General features: G+C 42.6%; 1 protein-coding gene across 5 annotated transcripts; it reads left to right on the top strand.

The window, feature by feature from the left end:
• The first annotated feature begins 1,926 nt into the window (after positions 1-1,926).
• Positions 1,927-26,811, top strand: GJC1 (gap junction protein gamma 1). Of its 5 annotated transcripts, XM_039504036.1 has the most exons (4): positions 1,936-2,064; positions 11,681-11,809; positions 24,475-24,550; positions 24,680-26,811. In XM_039504036.1, exon 4 carries the CDS (start codon positions 24,699-24,701, stop codon positions 25,878-25,880), a length of 1,182 nt encoding a protein of 393 aa, XP_039359970.1. In that variant the 5' UTR covers positions 1,936-2,064; positions 11,681-11,809; positions 24,475-24,550; positions 24,680-24,698; the 3' UTR covers positions 25,881-26,811. The 5 variants fall into 5 exon arrangements, with proteins under 5 accessions (XP_039359969.1, XP_039359970.1, XP_039359974.1 ...); XM_039504035.1 differs by lacking the exon at positions 11,681-11,809 and having other exon boundaries at positions 1,927-2,064; XM_039504040.1 differs by lacking the exon at positions 11,681-11,809 and having other exon boundaries at positions 1,996-2,068.
• The last annotated feature ends 920 nt before the right edge of the window (positions 26,812-27,731 follow it).

Genomic DNA, 27,731 nt, shown 5'->3' with positions numbered 1-27,731 from the left:
TTCCAAAGGGGTCCGCATCTCCATTTAAAATTTTTTAGGTGTCTGAAAATGAAAATAAGGTTGAAAACCATTGATTTAGAAGATCGAAAGAGCTAACTATGTATAGCTTGGTGAAGGGATGACTAAGGGGATGCGATACATGTCTCAGCATCGAGAAAAGATGTTTTGGACACCCTTCAAGGCTGGGGAATAGCTGTAATGGGGTGTGGCAGGGGTATAAGAGAAACGGGATGAAATTAACAGAGAGAAACACCTTACAATCTAACTAGCATCAGGCAAACAACTTGCAATGTGCAGCTGGTATCAGTGTGTAACTGGCGTCAGCCAGGAGCTTACAATGTGCAGATGACACCATATACCAGGGGTAGGCAACCTATGGCACGGGTGCCGAAGGCGGCACGTGAGCTGATTTTCAGTGGCAGTCACACTGCCCGGGTCCTGGCCACTGGTCCGGGGGGCTCAGCATTTTAATTTAATTTTAAATGAAGCTTCTTAAACATTTTAAAAACCTTATTTACTTTACATACAATAGTTTAGTTATATATTATAGACTTATATAAAGAGACCTTCTGAAAAGGTTAAAATGTATTACTGGCACGCGAAACCTTACATTAGAGCAAATAAATGAAGATTCGGCACAGCACTGCTGAAAGGTTGCCAACCCCTGCCATATACAAAAACACATGCGTCAGGCATCCTGTATGCAACCACCCTGTGGTATGCAACTGGCATTGTGTGTGCAAACACCTTGCACTGTGTGTGCAAATGACACTGCATGTGCAAACGCCACCTTGCCCAGGGCCACTTGCATCGCACTTGCAATCGCCCTGCACTGGGCAACTGGCATCGCATGAGCAAACGTCTTGTGCTGTGTGTTCAAATGACATCGCGTGTGCAAACACCACCTTACACTGTGCAACCGGCATCGTGTGTGCAAACACCACCTTACACTGTGCAACTGGCATCGCGTGTGCACACACCACCTTACACTGTGCAACCGGCATCGCGTGTGCAAACACCACCTTACACTGTGCAACTGGCATCGCGTGTGCAAACACCGCCTTACACTGTGCAACCGGCATCGCGTGTGCACACACCACCTTACACTGTGCAACCGGCATCGCGTGTGCAAACACCACCTTACACTGTGCAACTGGCATCGCGTGTGCACACACCGCCTTACACTGTGCAACCGGCATCGCGTGTGCACACACCGCCTTACACTGTGCAACCGGCATCGCGTGTGCAAACACCACCTTACACTGTGCAACTGGCATCGCGTGTGCAAACACCGCCTTACACTGTGCAACCGGCATCGCGTGTGCACACACCACCTTACACTGTGCAACCGGCATCGCGTGTGCAAACACCACCTTACACTGTGCAACTGGCATCGCGTGTGCAAACACCGCCTTACACTGTGCAACCGCATCGCGCGTGTGCACACACCACCTTACACTGTGCAACCGGCATCGCATGTGCACACACCACCTTACACTGTACAAATGGCATCGCGTGTGCAAACACCACCTTACACTGTGCAACCGGCATCGCGTGTGCACACACCACCTTACACTGTGCAACCGGCATCGCGTGTGCACACACCACCTTACACTGTGCAAATGGCATCGCGTGTGCACACACCACCTTACACTGTGCAACCGGCATCACGTGTGCAAACACCGCCTTACACTGTGCAACCGGCATCGCGTGTGCCAACGCCTTGCACTGTGTGCAAATGACATCGCGCGTGCCAACACCACCTAGCACAGGCAACCGGCACCGCGTGTGCAAACCACGGCACCCGGCCACCGCTGCGCGCCCCGCGCCGTGCACCGCCCGCGTGTGCCCGGAGCGCAGCCCGCCCCCCCGCAGACCGAAGCGGCCGGTGGGGAGCTGCGCATGCGCCCCGCTGCCCTCGCCGGGCGGGGGGCGGCCCCGGGAGGCTCCGAGCGCTGGGTCCGGCCGGCCGAGGGCAGCGATGCGGGGCGGCTCCCGGCCCCCTCCCCGGGCACGGACCGGCCAGAGACCCCGCCCGGGCCGCGCCCTGGAGCCGCCGGCCGAGTGAGTGAGCGAGCGGGGGACCCCGCCGGGGCCGGCTGGGGGGCGCTGGGGCTGGTAGAGGTAGCGGGGGTGCGGGGGCTGGTGGGGGTAATGGGGGCAGTGGGGCTGGCAGGGGTAGTGGGGGTACTGGGGCTGGCAGGGTTGGGGGGGTTTGGAGGGCAGTGGGGTGGGGGGGGTTGGCTGGGGCAGTGGGGCTGGCAGACGGGTGGGGGGCAGTGGGTCTGGGGGTTGGGGAGCACGGGCTGGCAGGGTTGGGGGCAGTGGGGCTGGTTGGGGTACTGGGGCTGGGAGGGTTGGGGGCAGTGGGGCTGGTTGGGGAGCACTGGGGCTGGCTGGGTTGGGTGGCAGTGGGGCTGGTTGGGTGGCAGTGGGGCTGGCAGGGTTGGGGGTTGGCTGGGGCAGTGAGGCTGACAGATGGTTTGGGGTACTGGGGCTGGCAGAGTTGGCTGGGGCAGTGGGGTTGGTAGGGGTAGTGGGGGTACTGGGGCTGGCAGGGTTGGAGGGCAGTGGGGTTGGGGGGGTTGGCTGGGGCAGTGAGACTGACAGATGGTTTGGGGTACTGAGGCTGGCAGGGTTGGGGAGCACTGGGGCTGGCAGGGTTGGCTGGGGCAGTGAAACTGGTGGGGGTGGGGAGGGGACATCAAGTGTGTGTCAGGGACTCAGGGTGGTTTACAAGCTGCCTCCGTCCTGTGAGTTTTGAAGCATTAAACTTCCCAGCGGTTCCCTGGTCGCTGCGGGTCCAGTGGGGATGCGGCTCAGCAGGGCCAGTGCCAGGCGGGAGCAGACCAGGCAAGTGCTTGCGTCCCCATTAACTATTAGTGTGTTTTATTGGGGGGAGGAAATATTCCTGTTTACGCCCCCCAGTGGGCTAGTACCGTCACTGCAGTTACAGGGTGGACAGAGACCCCCAGGTGACCGCAGGGGTAGGGCCCTGTATGGCATGGAAATACCCTGCTGACCATACGGATGAGCTTCATGCAGGGAGTTGGCCCTTGTCAGAGACAGGACTGAAGAGAGGGAGGGAAAAGAGGGGACCCTCTTGTCTCTTATAAATGTGTATAGTTTGGAAACGAGCCCAAATCCAACACAGTTCCAAACCTTTTCAGAGCATTTCTTAGGAACCCTATAGCAACCGAGGATTATAGGTAAAGTGTAGGGCTACGAACAGTCTTCAGCTAGTTAATGCAAAAGAGGGGGAAGGAATGTAAGGCTATGTCTACACCAGCAACTGAACGAGAAAATTTTTGTCTTTCAGGGGTGTTAAAACACACACACACACACACACACACACTCCCGAAAGACAAAAGTTTTGCCGACGACACGCGCTGGTGTGACAAGCTCTTTTGTTGGCAGGAGCACTCTAACGCTAACAGCACTCGTTGGCGGTGGAAGTTTCAGGAGAGATGACAAACAGCGACTACACCGCGCTGCTTTTAGTGACACCGCTGTAGCGACATAACCCTGTCGCTAAAAGCGGCGTTGTGTAGACAAAGCCAAAGTAGCAAATTTGGAAGAACTTTCTGAGAGCAGTAGAGAGCCAAGCTGGAGTTAGTGTATCCAGAATGAGCATGGCAGAAGTACAGATGATGTGATGATGGAGCAAGCCATCTCCTTAGGAAAACAGTTTTTCCTTCTGGGTACTCCCCATTATTTTCTGGGGTTCACAATCACTCCTTTCAGCTAGGATCCTGTCCCCCTTTTGTTTTCACGCTCAAGCCCCAGTGAGACCAGGTGAAGTGAGTGCAAGTTTGTTTTGGTTTCTTTTTTTGTTTTGGTTGCTTTTAGGATAATAAAAATGTTAACGATTTAAATTCTTGTTTGAATTGGGGAGGAGGGATTGTGCTTAAAAGAAACATATCAAGCCACCTGCAGTTGCAAAGAGATTGTGCTTTTGGGTGAGGGTTGAATTTGTTAGGGTGTGGTGGTGCTGGTGGGTTGGTGTGGTTTGGTGATAGATCGGCAGTATTTTTTTCAACAGCTTTGTTTCAGTGTCTCTGCCATGGTTGCATTTTGCTTGCCAGTAGCTATGCCTGCACACATGGAGTCTGAGATATCTGCTATAATTAGAGGGGAGGGAAAAGATTAATGAAATATTATTGCCTAAACTACTTCGCTGAAATAATTGGCTGGGAGAGGATAGAGCTAGAAAGAGACTGGAGTTTGTGTTTCTCATCATTACTGATTATTGTCATAAAGGTTTTCAGGCTCCAGTATGAGAGGAAAACCCATGGTATCCCCCTGGAGTTGTTCTGACTTGCATTGCAATTTGTCTGCACAATATAGGGGGAGGAGGAAGGGGGCTGTGCTAGGAGGTTCTCAAACAATAACAGTGTTGGAAAATGACTTTCTTGTGTTTCAGCTTCTTCTGTCAATTTTTTTTTTCAAGAGCACTTTAATATTCACCCTAGCTGAAATAGGTTTCAGAGTAGCAGCCGTGTTCCTGTTCCTAGCTGAAATAGATGCTCACAGATTATTATTTCTCCACATTCAACAATATAATTTTGAGTATCTTGTCTTTGTCCTTTTGGTACAACACTTGACGTCTCCTCGCATTGAGTCTAATATTTTTTCCACTAGGAACCAGTGAACCACGTGAGTAAATTTTAGCAATAATTCTGTGCTGCTTCTGTCTTTCCCCTCTCTTTCTGTTAAAAAATCCAATCCGCTTTTCTTACTTTGTGAAATTTTGGTTTCAAGTGTGCTGCAATTTCAACAACAGCCTATTGTGATCACAGAGGTAAAAGGGAAGCTTTAACGATATGTATCTAGTGAAATCAGCCCTGTCAAAGCTATTTTTATAGATCATGCTCTTTTGTAGCAGAGTTCAAAAGGCAGGCTGGAATTTGCTGTTTTGAATTTGTTCTTCATGATTATTATTTAAAAGGAAGTTTTAAAAGTAACCTTAGCTGATGAGTGTGGGCCAGATACAATACTACAATAGTTTTTCTAGTTTGAAAACTTTCCAAAGTGAACCAAAGAGCCCTACTTAGCTGTTGTTGATGTAACTTGATCATTTGAATTGTCAACAACTTAGAGGTTATTTTACCAAATTAATTCTCTGGGCTATTAAAAATTAACTGTTAACATTTACAAAAAATTGGAAGTTGCAGGGGGTAATGAGTAACGTATACTAGATTTAGGGGAAGATTTCAGAGGCACCTAACCAGTGAAAATCAATAGGAATTAAGTGGCTAACTGCCATTTGAAAATCTTTCCCTTAGGTTTTAAATGTGAAAAAGGCTTGCTTAGTGAGCAGAGAGAAAGGATTGCATGGAAAACCTAAGCAGCTGACACACATTAAGACTAAACGTGGATATATTCCTGAGCCAAAAAGTGCAGGAGTCTAGAAAATTTAATTGTGAAATGTCTTTTGTTATCAGAGCTGTTTTTTACTAAGAACCAAGACTGTAAATCTTTCCAAGTAGCTATTCCATAGATGTGGGCTGTTTTTGTTGTGCAAAGCTATAGTTTTATAGATGAAAAAGGATTTTAGATATTCTTTTTGAAACTAAATAGGATATTTGGCCATCATGGGAGGTGAAACTTCTGTATTAGCATTAAGTATTTGTATCCGATTATGGGGGGGCAGTGGATTGGTGCTCAGGATGTGTCCCCCATAAGTACTCAGCTGCAGTTTGTCTGGGGAAGCAGACAATCCAACTAGCAGTACATAGGCCAAAAAATATCAGATTATGGGCATATAGACTTTAAGCCTTGAATATCTCTGAATTGGTTGTAATGCAATCTCTTCCTTTTCTAAGTAGAACAACGTTTACTTACATAGATATGTTTTGACATTGGAGGGAATATGTTATATCCTGGTAATGTAAGGATTGGGTAATGTTAACACAGCCTTCAGCATTAGCACTTGCTTTTTTGCTTGGTAGAGAATATTGGCCCCAAATCACAGGGTTACTTTCTCTTGGTTTCAAGACGTACCAAGAAGTCTATAATGTCCATCGGAACAGTGATAAGCAGACGGACCTTTAATACTCTTTCATGCAAGGATGCACTTCTACAAGCACATCTATGTTGCTTCTCCCCATCCCCACCTCTGCCCTCCAAAATAGCCTGCAAGCATTTGGTGCAAATACAGATCCCAGTGTGGGAACTTGATCTCATGACCTTTTGGCCCCAAATTTTAAAATTCTACCAACAGCACCAAAATCAGGTTGCAAATAGCTACCTTAAATCACCTTATCTTACTACATTTATGTAAAACTGTTAAAATGGTGATAGGCTAAGACAGTAGTTCTCAAAAGTTTGTACTGGTGTCCCCTTTCCCATAGCACGCCTCTGAGTGTGACCCCCCCCCATACATTAAAAACACTTTTTATATATTTAACACCGTTATAAATGCTGGAGGCAAAGCGGGGTTTGGGGTGGAGGCTCACGACCCCCCACGTAATAATCTTGTAACCCCCTGAAGGGTCCCGACCCGCAGTTTGAGAGCCCCTGTTCTAAGAAGAGAGGAGACTGTTCCCAACCTGGGTTTAGTCACAGAGGCGCCGTCTGACTTCTCTGTGTGCCTAGACAGGAAATGTGGAAGTACTCAGCTGCGTACTCTCTGCTCTGAGATGCGACCTCCTGAAGGACTGGTGTACATACAGTCTGTCCTGTTCTCCCCAAAATTCATTGAACTGAGGTAGGTATTTGATCTGACTTGTATAAAGCTTAGTGGAGTAATTTAAAATGCAAGCTGGGAAAAGTTGTGTTTCTGTATGTAGTATAGCACATATGGGGCTGGCCAGGAGGTGTAGGTTTGGGGTGAACAACTTTTTTTTTGGTTTCCTTGTAATGAAGCTATGTGCTGTACCCATGAGAGCTGTGTATTCTGTGGTCCAGTTGCAAGGATGGGTGTGTGTGTCGGGGGGGAGATGAAAGAAGGATATAAATATGCTAGCAGCTATTTTAAGACTTTGAAACATCACTAGCAGCAAGTTTTGCTTGGGCAGATCAGAATGGGTTTAAGCCAGCTATGGCCTGACAGTCTTTGGAACTGAGTGCTAAAGGCTCTAAGGCCGTGGTTCTCAATCAGGGGTATGCAGGAGACAGCAAAGGTGCAGGTGCTGTTCATGAACCAAGTCAGCTGTACATTCAGACTGATCACCATTTTAGAGCCTTTTGGCTGAATTACATCAAGATTAGGAATGTGTCTACAACTCCTGTGAAAGGAATTTTTTTCAGTTTTCAGTATCTCTCTTTTCTATTTGAGTAGCTGTAATTTGACTGTAACATTTTGCTCTGAATTGAAATGTCGCATGCAAAGTCTTGGTCCAACAATGAACTTCTTTTGATAGGGTTGGGAAGTTTGTTTATTTGATTATAGAGAAATCTGTTTTAAGAGACCATCAAAGATTCCAAACATGTTGCATGTAATTTTGATACTAGACCTACTTCTGCTAAGCCACCCGTTTCTGTCAGTCTTGTGAGTGGTCTCTTAGGATGGTTTTCGCTGTGTTTCAAACCAATCCAACTTTTCAAAACTTATGAAGAGGAATTCTTTCTTAGACAAAGACTGTGTATGCCTGATAAGGATTGAATTATTGCACACGTTTTGTTAAGTTGTGGTGTGTGTTCTGGGTGGGGGCTAGAGAGCATGTGGATCTAGGTGAGAGTTTGTCTTTTTGACTTTCAGAAGTCTTTTGAGGTTCAGAAAAAAATTAAATGAATCATGAAATCAGCTATTGCAAATACTCTAAATTTAATCATAAAATGAAAAATAAGGGCAAAGGACCACAAAGTCTTTATGAACTATTTTAAATTACCATGCTGCCAAGTGTGTTTTGGTAATAGAGCACAGTGACATTCTAATGAAGTGATATTTTCAGAAGTAAAACTTTTTGGAGGGAGGATTGTGTGTGTAATTTAAAGTTCAGAGCTTTTCTGCAGCAAGATACAATACTTACCATTGCACAGTAGCAAAAAAATCAACTGCATTTTACCTGCTGAAAATGTATATTGGTTAGTTAAAGGCTAGTTATAAAACATATTGGACTATGGACTATTTTTTAAGTAGTGGTGATGTTTAAATTAACATCTCAGGATTTATGTGATAAAATGAATTAGAAGCTTCTTTTTTAACCCTATAAATAAAAAGATCTATTTGAAATAATGATAGTGTATTTATGGTCATAGCTGTATTAAGGGAAATTCAGTGAAAAATTTGAGTGAGCTGAGCTGATGTTTGAGGCATTTCCCTATGGAATCATTGGACTGAAAAATGTTTTATATGCTTAAACTTGAACAGATGCTTCTCAAAACAGACACACAATCTAGTCCAGGGCAAGTTTAACATTAGCAGTTCCATTTACACGACTGGGATTAACTTGTGAATACTTCCATTTTCAATACCTATTTTCAGTGCCTTTTAGTTCACCTCCAAGGCCCAAAGTCAGAAAGGTCTTTAAGCACGTATCCAGCTAATTAGTCCAATTGATGTCGGTAGCTTAAAGTTAGGCATGTGCTTAAGTGACTTGTTGAATTGGGATCTAAATTTCCACACAGGAAATGAGGATAAATCCTGCATTCCTTTCTTAACAGAAGTTTTGCCTAAATAAGGACATGGGATTGGTCTTCAACTATAACAGAAATTAGTTCCACCTTTTTAGATACAGGTTTGTCAGACAACCGAATTATAACAGCAGCTTATGGTACTTGTCTGGGCTCCAGTACTCAAAAGGAAATGTAAACTTCATAACAGGCAATCAGCAAGTCTTACACACCAAACTCTTTTATGCAAACACCACATATTTGGTGATACATTGCATGTTATTGTTCACCTTTGCCCCAAGTCTCACCTGTACTCTAAACACTAATCCTTGCCCCCTAGGACTATTTTAAAACTTCTCAACAGCTTCAAACAGTTGCCATTTCTCATTCAAGAAACAGCCTGTTGGGGAGTAAAGAAGACTCAATACTCCAAGTGTGGAAATTTGTACTGGTAAGAGGAGCAGAACTGGTGACATTCAGTGACAGGGTCTAACTTGATCGCCATATTTGGGGTTGGGAAGGAATTTCTCCCTGGGTCAGATTGGCCAACACACTAGGGGATTTTCGTCTTCCTCTGCAGCATAGAATCATAGAATATCAGGGTTGGAAGGGACCTCAGGAGGTATCTACTCCAACCCCCTGCTCAAAGCAGGACCAATTCCCAACTAAATCATCCCAGACAGGGCTTTGTCAAGCCTGACCTTAAAAACCTCTAAGGAAGGAGATTCCACCACCTCTCTACGTAATAGATATCATGAGTCATGAGTCAAGCATAGGTCATGAGTCATGTTTAAACTAAAAGCAGCAAAGAATCCTGTGGCACCTTATAGACTAACAGACGTTTTGCAGCATGAGCTTTCGTGGGTGAATACCCACTTCGTCGGATGCAAGCATCCAACGAAGTGGGTATTCACCCACGAAAGCTCATGCTGCAAAACATCCGACGAAGTGGGTATTCACCCACGAAAGCTCATGCTGCAAAACGTCTGTTAGTCTATAAGGTGCCACAGGATTCTTTGCTGCTTTTACAGAACCAGACTAACACGGCTACCCCTCTGATGTTTAAACTAGTATAAGTGGTGAATTATCTGTAACTTGAAGTCTTTAAACCATGATTTGAGGATTTCAGTAACTCAGCCAGAGGTTATGGGCCTGTTTCAGGAATGGGTGAGGTTTGGTGGCCTACAATATGCAGGAGATCAGACTAGATGGTCACCGATGGTCCCTTCTGACCTTAAAGTCCATGAGTCTAATATAGTTCAATGGCTGATGAAGGGCTGGACTTGGGCACTTTGTTATTTGAAAGGTTCCTGGAAACTCCTGAGACATTAGACTTTAGTAGTATGATACTATGTTAGGAAGATCAATTTTAGGTCGCTTTTTTAGAGGATTCTTAAATTTATTACATGTCTTTTCTCTCTGTCTGGCAGTTGGATTGATGTTACTAAAAGACCTGGGCTTTACAGGTGAAGGGATGTGAAAAATAATTATGCTTTTTTTTAAAAGAAAAATTAAACTGTGAAGTATTTCTAAAAAATGGGGCATCTACAGAATACATGATAGTACCGTTTGGCATAATGGCTTTATTGGCACTCATTTGGGGAGCTCTGAATAACTCACCCATGACTTGGCCACTTGTGAATAATGTGGCCATTGCTAACTCGTTGATGAAGCATCTGTGTATCTAATCACCATTTATAAAGTGCTTTACATCACACCACCCTGCATTCTCATTCCGTCTCTTACCGTTAACTCATGGTATGTATTTATATAACAGTGTGCCATCCAAAGGACCTGAATGATGCATTGAATTTCTGGTGTGTGTGTACTTTTTATTTTAAGGGTTAATGGTGACTCCTGAAAACCTTACTCGTGCAAGTAGTCAGCACTATTCAGGTGAGTAAGGATAGTAGGATCAGGCCATTTAATTGGAAGAGGCACTTTTAAGAGGTCAGGGTGACGATGCCACTCCCTCCCCAGTTAAACAGTTGTATTAGTTTGAAAGGATGAGTACAAAGTTAACACTGACCAGGGTTTACAGACATGGAATACATTTGTCTTCAGGGCTGTGCTCTCTTGTATAAAACAACTTCCTTTTTGATTGTATTAAAGTAAAAATAATCTCCCAGTTCTCACTTCAAACATTTTTCAAGTATTTTTAAAAATACGTGTACACATTTGGTTAAAAGCAGACATCTATTTAAAACAGATACCCAGGCTAATGCAAAGATACTGAGGTTAAAACACGTTCAGAAGTGGAAATACTCTTACAACTGAAAACTTCAACAGAACCCAAATAAAAATACTTTATTAAAAAATAAATTCAAGTGTACAAAAAAACTGTGTGCAAGTATCTTCACTTTCACTCCATCAGTCTAAAAATTATCTTCCCTAGTCCTGCTCCCAAATCAAGTCTTTTTCCATGTTCCTGCTGCTCCCTTCGCTGGAACTTTCCATCTCTTCAGCTCAACATTTCCGTGCTGCAATTCAGCTTGTTTTACGGAATGGCCTGATCCTACTCCTGTTGCAGTCCATGGCAGAATTCTTACTGACCTCAGTGTCAGCAAAATGTGGCTATTTTCACTGACGTTCAGGGCTGTGTATATATTACCTTGAACGAATCCCTGTGCTACATTCTGGAAGGGGAGGGAAGTGAAATTCAGTCGCTAAGCAAACTAATCCAATAAGCGTGACTCGTCTACCAGTGGCACGATTGTTTTTAACTTTATTATTGTCTTACTCCAGCTGATTGGTTTGCGTATGTTGTTTTTATGTCTAGCACATGCATACTGAGGAGGTGCTGTCTTTTGTGATCTACTTGTGACTTGTCCCATGTGCACTAGGAAATTAACCCATTGCTGATAATGGTTATCAGCAAGGGGTCCCCCTGAAATGGTGGTCAAAACAGCTGCCCTGGTAGCAGAGATGAAGTGATGGGAAGGAGCCTGTTTTCAGCACCCTTATACAATTGAGACCTGATTCCACCAAGTCAGGCAAGGGGAAATTTCCTAGTGTAGATGGTGCCTTAGAGATGATAAACCAACAGATGATCAGTGCTTCCTTGTTCCCACATCCTGCTGGCAGCCATTATGGATGAAGAGCTCTCGTCTGTCTTCTCTTTCAGAGTGAATGAGGCAGAAAATGTGGCCGGGGCTCAGATCGTCTTTGTATTAAGCAGGGTTGCTGATGTCTCAATCAGAAAACAGTTACATCAGTTTGGACAGACCAATGCTGCTCCTCTTCCAAATTATTGGTAAATACACATGTACTGTGTTACAACAAATAGCATGGATGGATATTGAAGCATTTAGAACAAAAACTAGCTTGTCTAGAATGTTTTAACATTTTTCTCTATCTTTACAATCTCCTCTTAAATTTTTATTGTTGTAAAGCAAGTGGGAGATTATTGGGATCCATATTTCATAGTGTAAACCTGCCCAGTCTTGGAAAGAAGTGTCTGGTCTGACTGAGGACAACCTGGATCTCAAACTTGGTTGTCTGACAAGAGAATGTACGTTTGCCACTATTTTTTTAAATATCCAAATTGAGTTTTTAAAAGATTTCGCTGTGTTCTGGGTTGTGTGTTTGTGAAGTCCCTCTTGTAAGGACAAACTGCTAATCTGATCTGGCCAGCACTTAAAATTCTGTGTCCCTGACTCCACAGTGTGTCTGTGCTGAGGCTGAAGTTGGATAATAATCTTACTAAGCAGTAATTCTGTTCCATGTGGCGTTGAAGTATAGTGTATATACACAAGCAAAAACTTAATTTAGGGAGTGTTAAGCTTGTATCCGGATACACCCTACTCACCCAAAATCTTGAAAGCATGGAAATAAGAAATTAAAGAAGTCTCTTGGCTTCCGTGACATTTTCACATTACCTACAGTGCTGTTGGGAACACACTCCGGCATAAAGCATTCACTTCCCTCTCCTAAAAGCAGTATGTCCCCCAGCTTGCACTGTGCTGCAAAACCTTAGCAGTGACTTCATATGCTCTTGTATCAGCAAATCAATGCATCTAACTGTCTCACATTCTGTGCAGTTGGGAAGTTAATATGCTTTAAGGTTTTGGAGGTTGCTGGTAGGTTTCATGGCCTTACTTAATAATAAGGTTGGTGAAATACATGGCAATATAAACAGCAGTTAATAGAGGCAAGGTTTGAACTCACACAATCTAGGCTCCTACCTTACTGTAGTTTTCTCCAGGCTACAAGATATGGTCCGTGAAGGTCTTTTTCCTTCTTCCCGTTCTAACTACAACTGATTGCCCTGTGGCGCATTTCTTTTCAGCTATTTTGAAAAGTGAAAAATCATTAGATGAACAAATACAGCCAAAGCAAAACCGATATTGTAGTAATTAGCACACGAAGAACAATATATGGTGTAGAGCTTAGGATTTCAGATTTGTTGTAAAAGGGGTCCAGAAAAGATCAGATGCTCAATCAGATTTTTAGAAAGTGGTAATTTTGAAATTTTTGTTCTTAGTCTCCACCCATTTTTCATCAACCTACCATAAAAATTCAAATATTACTCAATGCTTGCATTCCATATTTGTGGGTTTTTTGAGTATTTTTAGAAAATGAAGGTTTTAAAATTCCTGTTAAATTGAAATGTGTGTCCCAGCATTGACTATACTCCAGCAACAGCTCCAGCTTACTATATTTGCTTTTCCCAAAACAAAGCAAGTGGAGGTGAAGTGTCAGTTAATTCTAGTATTTAATAGCATTTACTTGGAAACTGAGGTAGCAGGCTAATATTTTTGCAGAAGGAATGGATGATTTGCTTGCCCAACCTGCTGTTTTGCTAATCTCCTCTTGTTCCACTAAATTATTTGCACCTGTACTGAACTTTGGAAAGGGTGCCCAATCCATGGGTAAACACACGTTGTCCATATAGTGCTGTATGGCACCCACCGGTTATGTGTGTAGGATACAGTGTGGTTTAGAAAACTCTGCTGATGGTTTGGTAGGACAGCGTAGTCATCTTTTACCCTCCCTTCAAATGCTGCTCATAAGTCATTTTGATATACAAACAACCTGCAGGCGATGAAGCAGTTGTGAAGAAGGCCATTCAGCTCCTCTCACTGGTGGCAGCCATCCTGCTCAGAGTTCAGTGCTTGCTGTAGAAGGAGTCTTGCAGTCCTGTGCTGTGCGAGAGGCTTAGAAAGTTTTCCTTTCCTGCAAAGCCTAGACCAGCAGGGATTTCAAAGTGCCGGGTAGCCTGTTAAATCCAGGCTGGCTGCTCAGATGCAGTCAAACTTCTCTACTAAAATTTGCAGGTAAATTGCACCTTTTTAGCACCCGATTGGCTGTCTTTGTGGGAGCGGGATCTGTTGTAGAAGCATCAGTGATCTGTATGCTATGTATAACCTGTATGCTCAAAAGGTCTGTTACACTCCCCTCTCCTCCTGCCCCGTCTCCTCTCCCTCTCTGAATACCTGTGAAGTGGCTTCCCTCTCCCCCTCCCTCCTGCAATGCTTGTGGGATGAATGGGCTGGTTGAACAGCTGGAAGATCAGAAGAGCTCCTAGTTAGACAAGATGTCTGGGACTCTAATTAGGCAGCACTCACACACCCAGTGCATGGACACTGCCCGAGGTGGAGCGTGATCAACCAGATGCGGCCAAGTCATCTCTAGTCGCAGGCCATGAGGAGCAGGTCCTTAAAAAGGGGAAGGGGCCATGTGCTCAGGAGTGCACTCACAAGCTTGTACTTCCCGTGAAGGCCCTTCGCCCGGACCGCCTGGCCAGTGGTTTGCTGCGTTGCATTCCATCGTGCCTCGGGAAGACTTACCTTCATCGCACCGTCCATCGCTGTGCTGTGGGACACTTATTTTGAAGGATCCTGACATCTCCAGTGCCATGCCTGTCCTGGGAGCATGAGTATGCGAGTGTGAAGGTGACTCCCCTCCCTTCTTTTGAGCTTTGCTATCAGTATAATAAATGTGTTGCTTTCTGCCAAACTCTGGTGGGTTTTAGTCCTCCCTAAGCTCACTAGCTGGCCCGATTTTGGGTAACAGGATCAGGCTAAGAAAGCACTCGTATGTCAAAGCAATGAGTGTGGTATAAATGCTGCAACCTGATAGAAGCCTTGTGTGATGAGTTGGATCACAGAAATCCCCTTGGGAACTGCCAACTGATGTGCCAAGACTACTTCCGCCCTTGCTTTCCCTGCCAGCCTGGGACCCCAGCACCCGGTCTTGTTGAGCCAGGGTCTGAACCATGTGCCCCAAAGCTGCAAACTTAACTGAAAGCAACTTACAGAAATGTTCCTGTCTTTAACACTCAGATGCCCAACTCCCAATGGGGTCCAACCCCCAAATAAATCCATTTTATCCTGTATAAACTTTATACAGGGTAAACTCATAAATTGTTCGCCCTCCATAACGCTGATAGATATGCACAGCTGTTTGCTCCCCCCGCAGGTATTAATACACACACTGAGTTAATAAGTAAAAAGTGATTTTATTACATACAGAAAGTAGGATTTAAGTGGTTCCAAGTAGTGACAGACAGAACAAAGTGAATTAGCAAGTAAAATAAAACACGCCAGTCTGTGTCTAAGAAAACTGAATAAAAAAAAAAATCACCAGTTCCAGTGAGCTTCCTTTTACAGACGAGTCTCCTGCTAGTCTGGGTCCAGCAATCACTCACACCCCCTGTAGTTACTGTCCTTTGTTCCAGTTTCTTTCAGGTATCCGTGGGGGTGCAGAGGCTCTCTCATTAGCCAGCTGAAGACAAAATGGAGGGGTCTCCCATGGGTTTAAATAGACTTTCTCTTGTGGGGGGGAGGGCTTCTTTCTCCTATGCAAAGTCCAGCTCCAAGATGGAGTATTGGAGTTACATGGGCAAGTCACGTGTCCATCATGAATGAGTTTCTTACCAGCCAAGCCACATTCCTGGGAAAGCTCCGATGTGGATTGGTGTCTTCGAGTTCATTGTTGGCTTAAGTGGTTCTTGATTCGGCATTTAATTTGCATATTCCTTTTTCAATAGAAATTCAGCAAGTATACAGCCAATATTCCTAACTTCAAGTGCAAAAATGATACATGCATACAAATAGGAGGAATATATTCAGTAGATCATAACCTTTACATAGATATGTTACATGGCATATGTAGCAGAAAACATATTCCAGTTAGATCATACATATAGTCATAAGTATATTCCCATGAAGACTTATGGGGTACACCATCACACCTTGTGCTTCATGGCCGGACGGATATGGGGTCTACAACTCATGGATATTCATACAGAGGGTATCTGCTTCCCTCACCTGAGCAATCCCAAGGGCTCTGCTCAGGGAATCACTGCTTGAATTTGGCAGTTCTGTCATTTATCTGACAGGTGTTCCCTTTGTGGGGAAGGTGGTTGAGAACAGTGTGGTGAAGCAGCTCTGGTCTCTTGATTTTTCTCAACACACCATTCTTGCCAATCAGGCTTCAGGCCTGTATGTGGTTCATAGACTGATTTATTTGACCATTGTAAACTGGTGAGAGATGGGTCAGCTTTCATGGCAATTGAGTCTTCTCTACAGTTGACCATGAGGTGCTGGTGACTTGCCTGCCGATTGGCAAGAATGGACAGAGTTGCTCTTCTGCGGCTTCTTTCCCTCTAGTGAAATGTCCCTGGGGGTGATATTTGGCTCAGCTGCCTCGTGGGGTGGATTTCTGCAGGCCTGTATCATCATCCATACTTAACACACAGGAGGGTCCCCTTTGGGAGATAATGAGAGGGGCTTGGGGCTGCAGTGCACTCGGTGTGCTGCGGTCATTGGGCTCTGTCTTTCATCACATCCAGCCCGTGCAGTCTCCTTTTCCTGGTGCATGACTGAGACAGGGCATGGATGCAGGTTAGCTGACTCAAGCTTACTCTGGGGAGATGGAGATGAAGCTTCTGGGGAGGAGGAAGCCTTTGGTGGATTTCTCAGGTGCTCTCAGTTCTCTCTGCTGAGAGCATATGGCCATCAGAGATTTACAGTCTAGGCATTCTTTTGAACTCTTCTCCCCTCCTCGATTGCCAGGTAGCAGAGCTTTTTCCTGTTTTTGCTTGGCTGGAAGAATTTAACTTTTTCGGGTGCAGATGTCACCATGGTTCTCTGTGCCTCTGCCACCTCTAGACTGGACTGTGGCAACTTGCGATCCTTGCATCTACCCTCAAAGACCATCCAGAAGGTTCAGCTAATACACAACTCTGCAAGCTGTTTTCTGAGTGTGCAGACTTTTTTCTGAGTTCATGACAGTTGTGCTTCACTGGCTCGCTGTTCACTTCTGAATGCAATTGGCGGTGGCTTGTATAAAGCCTGACGACTTAAATGATATCACCTTTTGTCCCTGTGTAACTTCCGACGTTTGGGATCTTGTATGGTGCTGACAACTGTTTTGGAGACTGGAGGCAGGGGGTTGTCCATGTAGGTTCCTTGCATGCTTTGTCGGTTAGTGGGAGCTGCTTGCTGACTAGCAGGCATCTTCCTGAGATGGTCTGGATGTGAAGAACTTGTTGCTAAGAGCTTGGTTGGGGACATTCATCCGAATGTGTCCAGAGACTGCGCTGTGAGCTCATGTTGCCACAATCAAAATACGAATGAATGAATGAAGTAAATTACTGTGGGATAGCAATTACAAGGAAACTGAGGGGAAAGATCACCTTCTGTTTTCTGCCTCAAGTCAGATTTGCCAGATAGACAGTAAATATACCCAGAAGTTTTAGGTGCTGGCAGGTACCAATACTTCATCTTCACCATGGGTTTTCTTCTCCCAAGCTGCTGGAGAATTGGATTCTTCCTAGTTTGATAGTTAGATGTGAACAGGTTTCTGTAGAGCTTGTTCCTGTGCTGTTGAAATGTGCTTGTTGTGTGGGCCTGTTTTGGGAAACTTGGATTCTCTCTGTGTGTGTATAGCCCTGTGATAGGCACCTTAAGAGAGCGGGAGTGGGGGGTTTCTTCTCATGTGGGGAGCCCACAGCGGTTAGATTGGGTGGAGGAACAAAAAGAACTGTCTCTCTCTCTCTCTCTCTCTCTCTCTCTCACGCTCACACTCACACAAAATCAGAATTAATTGCATCATGATGGACAGGAGTCTTAGATATTCAATTTCTTTTTGTTACTGGGAGTTATTATTCTTCCTCACACATTGCACTGGAAACCACCTTTTTGGACATAATGAAGTAGGTAATGCTTTCATGTGAACTGTGTTACCTGAGCTATAGGGGAGCATTCCTAAATTGAAGACCATTTTTTCATCCATGTTAGTTCACTTATAGGGCACAGCAGGCTACTTGGAGGTTCATTCCATAGCTGTAAATGTAGGTTTGTGTTCTAATCTGATTTATATAATGTGGATTGTTCAAAAAGGAAAGACGTGTTCTCGACCTTTATTTTTTTGACACTAAAAGTATTTCATGGTTCTATCTAGGCTTGGCAGAATTTGATATTTACTTATTTTTTTAAAAGTTTTGACGGATAATATAGATGTTTATTGTAAAGCATTTTTTCCCTATTTTTGTCAATTTACATCGTCACAGTTGCAGCAAATTATGGAGGGTCAGACACTGTGGAGAGTCAGACAGTTATTGAATGACAGTAGAGAGTAGCCAAGTGAAAAGTTTTAGAAAAGTTAAAGCACAAATTGTCACCATCACATGTCAAAATATACAAAGTAAATATGCTTAAATCAAACTCTGATAAGTTCTCAATCAACATTTTTCTGTCTGTCTTTAAATTTCCATTATTGTTGAAAATATTTTTTATCTCTTGGTGCATGTACAGTGAAATTGAGGTTTACAAACATTTATTCATAAAAATCTATTCCTTGCAAAACCCATTTATATCCCGTTTTAAAGTCTTATGGGATGGGATCTAAGGTCTCATAATTTAACATACAACTTTAAACTGTGGGGAAATGATGTAGGGAATCAACAGAACCTTGTTAAAATGCCCCAAATATGAGGGCAGAATAAATCTAGTTGTCAAACGTTTGTTCAGGAATCTTCTCCAAATAGACATTGACAGTGTGGCTTTTTCTGAACCCTTTTCTGTTTTTTGCATGTCACATGAGACTTGCAAGATAGACTGAATAGCCCAGCTATTTGAAAAACAGGGTTGTTTTTTTTTTTAAAAAGTAGCTGAATCCTCTGTCAGAAATGTTATATAAGCACACAGAAACAAAGAATTTTTTTCCACTGGTTTAGCAACTGGTTTTACATGAATCTATTTCAGCTGTGTAAAATCATAAACTTTAATTAACAACTCTGGGATAGGTGGCGCCAGGGATTATGGAGAGTTGGGATCAAATCCCATTTCATGTCACAAGTTTCACTAGGAGGGTGGTGAAGCACTGGAATGGGTTACCTAGGGAGGTGGTGGAATCTCCTTCCTTAGAGGTTTTTAAGGCCCAGCTTGACAAAGCCCTGGCTGGGATGATTTAGTTGGGGATTGGTTCTGCTTTGAGCAGGGGGTTGGACTAGATGACCTCCTGAGGTCCCTTCCAACCCTAATATTCTCTGATTTTAAGTGAAGGAAGCTTAATAATATTACATTGTCTCATCCCTGTCTCCATTTGTCAGCATTGCAAAACTCCTACACAGTTCCGCTTGTCTAATTCAGGAGGGACCCAGCACTGAATTGCAGGTCAAGATAGATGCCTGTTGGCCGCGCTGTGTTGGGGAAGCTTGCACAGTGCCTGTATTGTGTTCAGCACAAGCCAATGACTTTTATTCCCTCTCTTCATGAGCAATAAGATCTTACTAATTTTTAAATGAAAGAAAAGGAAGCTACTTTCCTTCCTCTCAAGCACTTGTACATCTTGTGATCTCTGATGTTTGAATAGAAATGAGATTTGAATGAATAGTCATGATTAGTCATTTTAATTGGCCTTTGGGGGCAATTAGATTTCATTCTGCATTTCTTGGAAGCTCAATTGGTTACCAATGAACTTACCAAATGTTAACTCCCACGTTCTTCTCAGCACACAGCTGCTAAATTGTTTGAAAGCAAAATGAAGTGAATATGATTTGAAGAACATGAATGGACCTAATTTAATTGGAGAAGATGTGATAAGATGTGGATGATGAAGGAATCCCCTTAGTTGAGTGCCTTCCTCCTAAATGATTGCTTGTTCGCGATGCAAATGAGCACACACCCATACTTACTATTTAAGGCTGAACTTTTCAAAGTAGTACAGAGAGTTAGGTGCTCATATCCTATTAAAATTCAGTGGGAGTTGGCAGCCGAACTCCCTTAGGCTCCTCTGGAAAGTCCAGCCATAATACACAGGGAGATCCACCAGCCCTTTTGGTCAGGTAGGCCTCTTGGTCACATATGGCTTAGAAATCAGGGGACGGGAGGCTGGATCTGGTGAGGTCCACACGAGGGCCATACCTGTGTCTGCCCAGGTCCATGGGCCTTCTGTACTCCATATACAGGGAAGGGTATAACCGTGTAGGTCTGTTGGCTGGACTCCGTACATAGGGGCATGTGTGGAGCAGCTCTGCTTCTACTCCATAGCCTGGGAACTGGGTACATTCCATTCCCTGCCCAGTTGCTGCAGGACTCCTTTGTTCCAAGCCCATTTAGTCAGGCTTGGGCAGGGCAGTGGATTTGACCCATAGAGTGTTGACTCCTGACCAATTTCTCCAAGCTCCTACTTCTTCAGCAAACTCTGTGGATAATGGAGCTAATGTTATACATCACTGCAAACAGCCAGTGAGTGTTACAACAATTCATCCCATCACCGGAGTCAGTGTTTATGCCAAGTCCATTTTCCAGTTCCCCTTTAGGGTGCCATCTGAAAGCAGGGAGGCAAAATTTGATTAATAAAGGTGTGGTCGGGACCAACGTGCAGCCAGAGAAAAAGATCGTGCTGTTTGTATCGTCTACTCTGCTGCTCTGAGCAGCTCTAAGTGGTGTTATGAACTTATGACAAATATAAGGAGTGAAGGTCTCTCTCAAATGCCTTGCGTGGCATGACGTAAATTAGTGGAAATTGCTGACAATTTGCCTTTTTCAGATGGGTGTCACTGTCCATAAGCCTTTGTTTCAAACAATAGAGAATTATTAAGTTAAATGTTCCCAGAACAGCAAATCTGGAAAGTATTAAGTGTACATTGTGTATGTGAAGGTTATAGCTGAGTCCTGCAGTATACATATTGTAAAGGCAGAGACATGTATTCTGTAGCTGCAGCCAGTTTCATAAGGCTATTAAAGGATACCGTCAACTTAAAAATCACATTTCTATTTGTAATTTTTTTTATCTCTTGTTGTTTCTCACAACTATGATCACTGTATCTGACAGATCATGGAGAGAGAGAAATTTTCATTGTGCTTACATTTAAAAGCATTGTGTGCAATTAGTCTGTTTCCCATGTTATTTATGTTTTGGTACACAGCAAGATGAGAATTTTTTTAAAAAAATGTGTTGTAAAATCACAAAAAAAATTGGCGGTGGGGTAGGAAAAGCAACTGAAGGGACTTTTAACTAACATAAACTTGCTAGATTTCACGACAAATGTCTTCTAAAACTAATGATCCAGTTTCCTCTGTTATACTGTTAGCTGGTCTGTTTTAAAAGTTGGCTTCTCTGTTTTCAGCTCTTGGGAACTTGGAATGAACATTGATGCAGTCTGGAAACTAAAGGCCAAATTCTGCTTGTACTCCACATTTACACTGGTGTAGCTTCATTGAATTCATTTCAGATGTATATTGTGGCTACTTAAAGTAAATTTAGGGCCAAATTTTGCTCTGAGTTGAGATGTCATCAATTTAAAAAAAAAAAAAGCAAGTACATTTTGTGGCTCACTAGCCAACTACCAAGATACTAACTAGCATCATACATGGTCCGTCTGTACAGTCAAAATTCTCAGGTAACTAGATTTGTATGGTTTAAAGCCAGAAGGGACAATTAGATCATCTACTCTGGCCTCCTGCATGTCCCGAGCCATTACATTTCAGTGTTACCCTGTGTTGAGCCCAATAACTAGTTTTTGACTAAAGCATATTTTCCAGATAGGCCTGTAGTCTTGATCTGAAGACATTAAGAGATGGATAATTCAGCACTTCCCTTGGTAATTTGTTCCAGTGGTTAATCACCCTCACTGTTATAAAACTGTGCCTTATTTCTAATTTGAATTTGTGTGGCTTCAGCTTTCAGCCACTGGTTCTTGTTATGCTCTTCTCTGCTAGATTAAAGAGCCCTTTGGTAACCCTGTATTTTCTCCCCATTTACTGCATATTCATTGTAATCAAGTCACCTCTCAGTCTTCTTTTTGCGAGTCTAAATAGATTGAGCTCTTGAAGTTTCTCGGTTGTAAGACATTTTCTCCAACTCTTAAACCATTTGTTTGGCTTTTTTTCATATGCAGAGGTAAAATCTCCTCTGTAATCCTCCTCATTGGTCCTCTGTATATACATCCCAGGATTGCTGTAGCCCTGTTTGCCACAGCATTGCACTGGGACCTGATGTTGAGTTGCTCGCCCGCTATAACCTCTAAATCCTTTACAGAGTTCCTGCTTTCCAGGATACAGTCCCCCACTCTGTATGTGTAGCCTGCATTTCTTGCGCCTACATGTACAGCTTTGCATTTGGCTATATTAAAGCTAGAACTGGGTGAACATATTTTGAGAAACAGTAAATTTGCCCCAAAAATGCATTTTTCAGGGCATCAAAACTATTCGCAGATTCAGATCAGATTTGGAAATAAAAAAAGGAAAAAACATTTTGAAAAAGTTGAAATGGTTCATTTTGACCATTTCAAAACTAAATGTTTTGACTTTGCATTTTGAAGTGTTTGTTTTTGACTATTTTGAAATGAAATGGGGTTTCATTTTGAAATATAGCTGATTAAACAAGGGTAAAAAAACACCTGAAAACTACCTGAAACAAAAAAATATATATAGTTTTTGGTCAAATGAAGCATTCTGTTTGACCCGAAACAGAATTTTTCCGTTTTTTGTTTGTCTGTTTTAGAAAAGGGTGGGGGCGGGCAGGGAATCCATTTTGGTCAAAGCCGATTTGAGAGGTTGGAGGAGAGGTTAGGCTTGGCCCCTGAACCACAAAATCAATTATTCACTCTAATTAAAATGTATTTTGTTTGAATGGACCCACTGACCATGCGATCCATGCCCTGTCCTCATCATTATTTACTCTTCTGCCAATCTTTGTGTCATCTGCAAATTTTAATTTGATGAAAATGTTGAAAAGCATAGTACTGATTCCAGTGGAACCCAATTAGAAACACCCCAGTTGATGAAGATTCCCCATTGGTGACTGCGTTTTGAGATCTGTTACTTAGCCAGTTCTTAATCCATCTAACATGCACTCTCTTGGTGTTGTATAGTGCTAATATTTTAACCATAATGCCATGCAGTATAAAGTCAAATGCCTTACAGATGTCTTAAGTATATTCCAGCTGCACAGTTACCTTTATCAACCAAACTTGAAATTTCAACAAAGAATGAAATTAGGTTTGTCTGACCTGACCTTTTCCCATAAAACCATATTGACTAGCATTAATTATATTCATATCTTTTAATTATTTATGAATTGCATCCTGTATCAATTTTTTCCATTATTTTGCCCAGGATTTATGTCAGACTAGCTGGTCTCCAGTTACCTGGGTCATCAGCTTGTCCTATTTGAATATTGGCAGAACATTGTCATTCTTTCAGTCTCCTGGAATTTCCCCAGTATTTCAAGATTTATTAAAAATTAACATCAGCAGGGCAGAGATCTCCTCAGTCAACACTTGTAGGACTTTTGGGTGCGGATTATGTGGGTCTGCTAATTTAAATGTGTTTATCCTCAATAGATATAGTTTAACATCCTTGGTTATCTAAAGAATAGTTCTGTGTAGCCTGATGAAAGCTTGTCTCTTACACCAACAGAAGTTGGTCCAGTAAAAGATATTACCTCACCCAGCTTATCTCTGGAAATACTTTGTCATCCTTGTGATGTGAGTCTGTTATCCTGCTGCTTTCCAAATGCAGAACAGAAATATTTATTGAACACTTTGACCTTTTCTGCATCATTTCTCCATGCATCTGAAGACGTGGGGTTTTATGCACGAAAGCTTATGCCCAAATACATCTGTTAGTCTTTAAGACTCCTCGTTGTTTTTGTGGATACAGACTAACACCACTACCCCTCTGATGCTACTTCATCATCGTTAACGGTTTTATCATCTCTACCTAGTAATGGGCCCGTACCATTGTTAGGATTTCTTTTGTTCCTAAAATACTTTACAAATTTAGTAATTTCTACTGACTGCTATTGATTTCCCTTTTTCCTATTTGTTACATTTTTCCGTTTTTTCCCCCTAGCTAGCACTGCCTATTAATCTCATGGTGACTCCTATCAGAGTAGGCACTTCTTAGGTATCTTTTGTGCAATGAATGGAAAATGTTACATTTACGTTAGCTTCACTAGGAGCCTAATTCAAAATCCACTGAAGTCAATAGAAAGACTCACATTGACTTTATTAGGCTTGGGAATAAGGCCTTGGAATAAAATCCTCCTTGAGGAAAAGGTGCAGTTGTGTTTCTGCTACAATTTCTTGTCTGTAAGGATGTTGTTACTAGCGTTATTTGGCTTTCTCTATACTGTATTTTTCACAATTCAAGGGCAAAATGGGTGGATTTTGTTAAATCTTTTTTTTAAAATGCAAGTGTACAAGAGAGTTGATGAAATGTTTTAGTGAGAGTACACATTGAGTTCTGGATACTCAATTCCCATTACATTTCAGCATAATTGGGCTTTCATATCCCATAGGTTGCTATGAGAATCTCAACCTAAACGTGTAAACAGTGGTTTTATTCAAATTTGAGGTACAGAAGCATCAGCATGTTTATCCCACCTTTTTGTAATAACCTGTGAAACAGTTGTTTGTGGATTGAGACTTAAGAACTTTTTCTCCTTCTTCTCTATTTGTAGTGGCATTCTTGAAAACCTAAAAAGGAAACTTAGATTCTTCAGGCAAATTTTGGCTGGTAGAGATTCTGGATAACAGGTGAGACAGCAAAAGAGTTCAGATGTAGAATTTTTGTATGGATGATAAAATTTCCTTGCGTTCTTGATTAAATGTTGGCAGTATTGGGGCTGAGTGTTTTAAACTCTTAATATGTGTCTCTTTTTTAAGATAAAACGATCTGACCACCATGAGTTGGAGTTTCTTGACCCGTCTGTTAGAGGAAATCCACAATCATTCAACATTTGTTGGCAAAATCTGGCTGACGGTTTTGATTGTCTTTCGGATTGTCCTTACTGCTGTGGGAGGGGAATCCATCTATTATGATGAACAAAGCAAGTTTGTGTGCAACACGGAACAACCAGGATGTGAGAATGTTTGCTATGATGCTTTTGCTCCTCTTTCGCATGTGAGATTTTGGGTGTTTCAAATCATTCTTGTAGCCACTCCATCGGTGATGTATTTAGGCTATGCCATTCATAAAATTGCCAGAATGGTGGAACATAACGAACCTGACAAAAGAACCAGGAGCAAAACCTTTTCAATGCGCTGGAAACAACACCGTGGCTTGGAGGAGACAGAGGATGACCACGAAGAAGATCCAATGATGTACCCAGAAATAGAGCTAGAAAGTGAGCGGGAGAACAAGGAGCAGCCAGCCCTCACTAAAGCTAAACACGATGGCAGGCGGCGAATTCGCGAGGATGGGCTCATGAAAATCTATGTGCTGCAGCTGCTGTCTAGGACTATGTTCGAAGTTGGCTTTCTTGTTGGTCAATATTTTTTGTATGGGTTCGAAGTCAGCCCCACATTTGTATGTAGCAGGAAACCATGCCCACACAAGATAGATTGTTTCATTTCAAGGCCTACCGAAAAGACCATTTTCCTTTTAATAATGTATGGCGTAAGCTGCCTGTGTTTACTTTTGAATGTCTGGGAGATGCTCCATTTGGGATTTGGTACAATCCGAGACACATTAAACAGTAAAAGAAAAGAGCTGGAAGACTCCGGTACCTATAACTACCCTTTTACTTGGAATACTCCATCTGCTCCTCCTGGCTATAACATTGCAGTCAAGCCAGATCAAATCCAATATACTGAATTGTCCAATGCCAAAATGGCCTACAAGCAAAACAAAGCTAATATAGCTCAGGAGCAGCAGTATGGGAGCAACGAAGAAAACATTCCAGCCGACCTAGAAAATCTGCAGAGGGAGATTAAAGTGGCTCAGGAACGTCTGGACCTTGCAATCCAGGCCTATAATAACCAAAACAATCCCAGCAGTTCCAGAGAGAAGAAATCCAAAGCAGGCTCAAACAAAAGTAGTGCCAGTAGCAAATCGGGGGATGGAAAGACCTCTGTGTGGATTTAACGTTCGCTGAACTTGTATTTTTTTCCTTAGTTAATGATAACCAGCAATTCACTGAATAATTACTTTCATTAAGTAAACATTTGACTCTGTTTATCTTCAGGGATACTGTTGGCTAGCAATCCAAGCTCTCAGAAAGTTTATGCACATGCCCTAGAGTTACAGAATTTTATTCTTGTGTCTTCCAGGTCAGGAGAAGAACAGGTATATTTAAATCATTCTTGTTGAACGGTTTACACTGTATGTACAGTATTATGGTGCATTTATTCTGCACAATTTTTTGTATTTGTACATTGGACCTCTGCAGTTATACTTTTTATATTAAAGAAAAGAAAACAATACAGGTAACGCTTAGCATTTTGCTAGTTCGGTTACTGTGGTCAGCAGACTTATTTTTGACTTTTTTTGTTTTAAATGTGAAGTTGTCTGTGCTGCATTTCAGAAGTGCCTTGTACATGCGCACAAGACAGAGAGGATACTTCAGTTACCTAGGGAGCCTATTTAGTGTTGACTGCTTATCAGCAGAGCAGTCAAGGGTTTGGAGGATATTTCATGGTGCCACTGGTTGCATCTTTATGCAGTTATGTGCAGCTCACAAAATGAAAGTATCATATATTAACCAGAATGTGCCAGAATGTTGCACCTTGTGGTTTAAATTATTTAGACAAACATACGTAGGTTGTAAGGTATCAGTTCAAAGCAAGAATGCCATAGCTAATTGGGGAGGGCGGGGTTTTGTAAGCTTTATCCAACAGGGGAAAGTGAAACTTAGAACTACTATAAAATGTTCTTAAAAAATGGGTAGAAATTACTGTGTATTCAATAATTCCATGACATTTATGTGAAATGCACAATAAGGTATTTGTTTCGTAAGGTCTTACTATAATGCAAAAACCTGTGAGGGCATTAAATTGTTACAGTAACTTCAGGATAACTGATTTTGTTTATATTTTTTTTTAACAAAATGATCTGACTTTGTGTAGTCATTGTAAACTGTATTTGTTGTGCATTACATTAGAAGGAAGCTTTTGATAGTCCCCTCCCCCCCCTCCAAAAAAAAACACAATAAAAACTTTGTTTATAGGAATATATTGAAAACTTGACACAGATGCCTCACCCCCAAGCCATCTTTCTTCCATTGTGTCCTAGGAACTCAGCTCACACAGAGCAATATGTAAGTATTAGATTTCTGCTTGAGAGACTAGTTGGATGTAGCATTCTGAGGGTTTGGCATTAAAGTTAAATTTATAATTAGAAAAAGGAGACTGCAGTATTACTGCCTTTGGCAGTGTCTTTCTGGCAAGGGGAAGCATTAATGTTTGAGAGATGCTGATGAGTTGTATATGCTTTTAGCTACTATTTATAATATAGTCAAGGCCATGCTCTGTTTTCTCTTCTGTGAAATTTTAGTCCATTTAATAGATTTTGGGGGAAAGTATTAAGGGGAAACTCCTGTTCTGTCATGAGGCTCCGTCATTCCCACACCGCCCTGGATACAGTTAATCAGGAGCACATTTCCAGAGGTGAGAGAGGGAATCATTAAGAAAGCGATAGATAATATGACAGAAAATATCATATTGCCTCTATATAAATCCATGGTACACAGCATGCAGATGTGGTCGCCCCGTCTCAAAAAAGATACGTTGGAATTGGAAAAAGTTCAGAAAAGGGCAAAAAAAATGATTAGGGGTATGGAACAGCTTCCGTATGAGGAGAGATTAATAAGACGCAGACTTTTCAGCTTGGAAAGGAGATGACAAGGGGGGATATGATAGAGGAAACGTTATGAGAAGGAGTAAATAACACAAGAACTAGGGGTCACCAAATGAAATTAATGGGCAGCAGGTTTAAAAC

Source organism: Mauremys reevesii, linkage group 17 (genome assembly GCF_016161935.1).
Source record: "Mauremys reevesii isolate NIE-2019 linkage group 17, ASM1616193v1, whole genome shotgun sequence".
NCBI classification, from domain to species: domain Eukaryota; kingdom Metazoa; phylum Chordata; order Testudines; family Geoemydidae; genus Mauremys; species Mauremys reevesii.
Note: the sequence above shows the minus strand (reverse complement) of the source record. Positions and strands in the feature narration are given on the sequence as shown.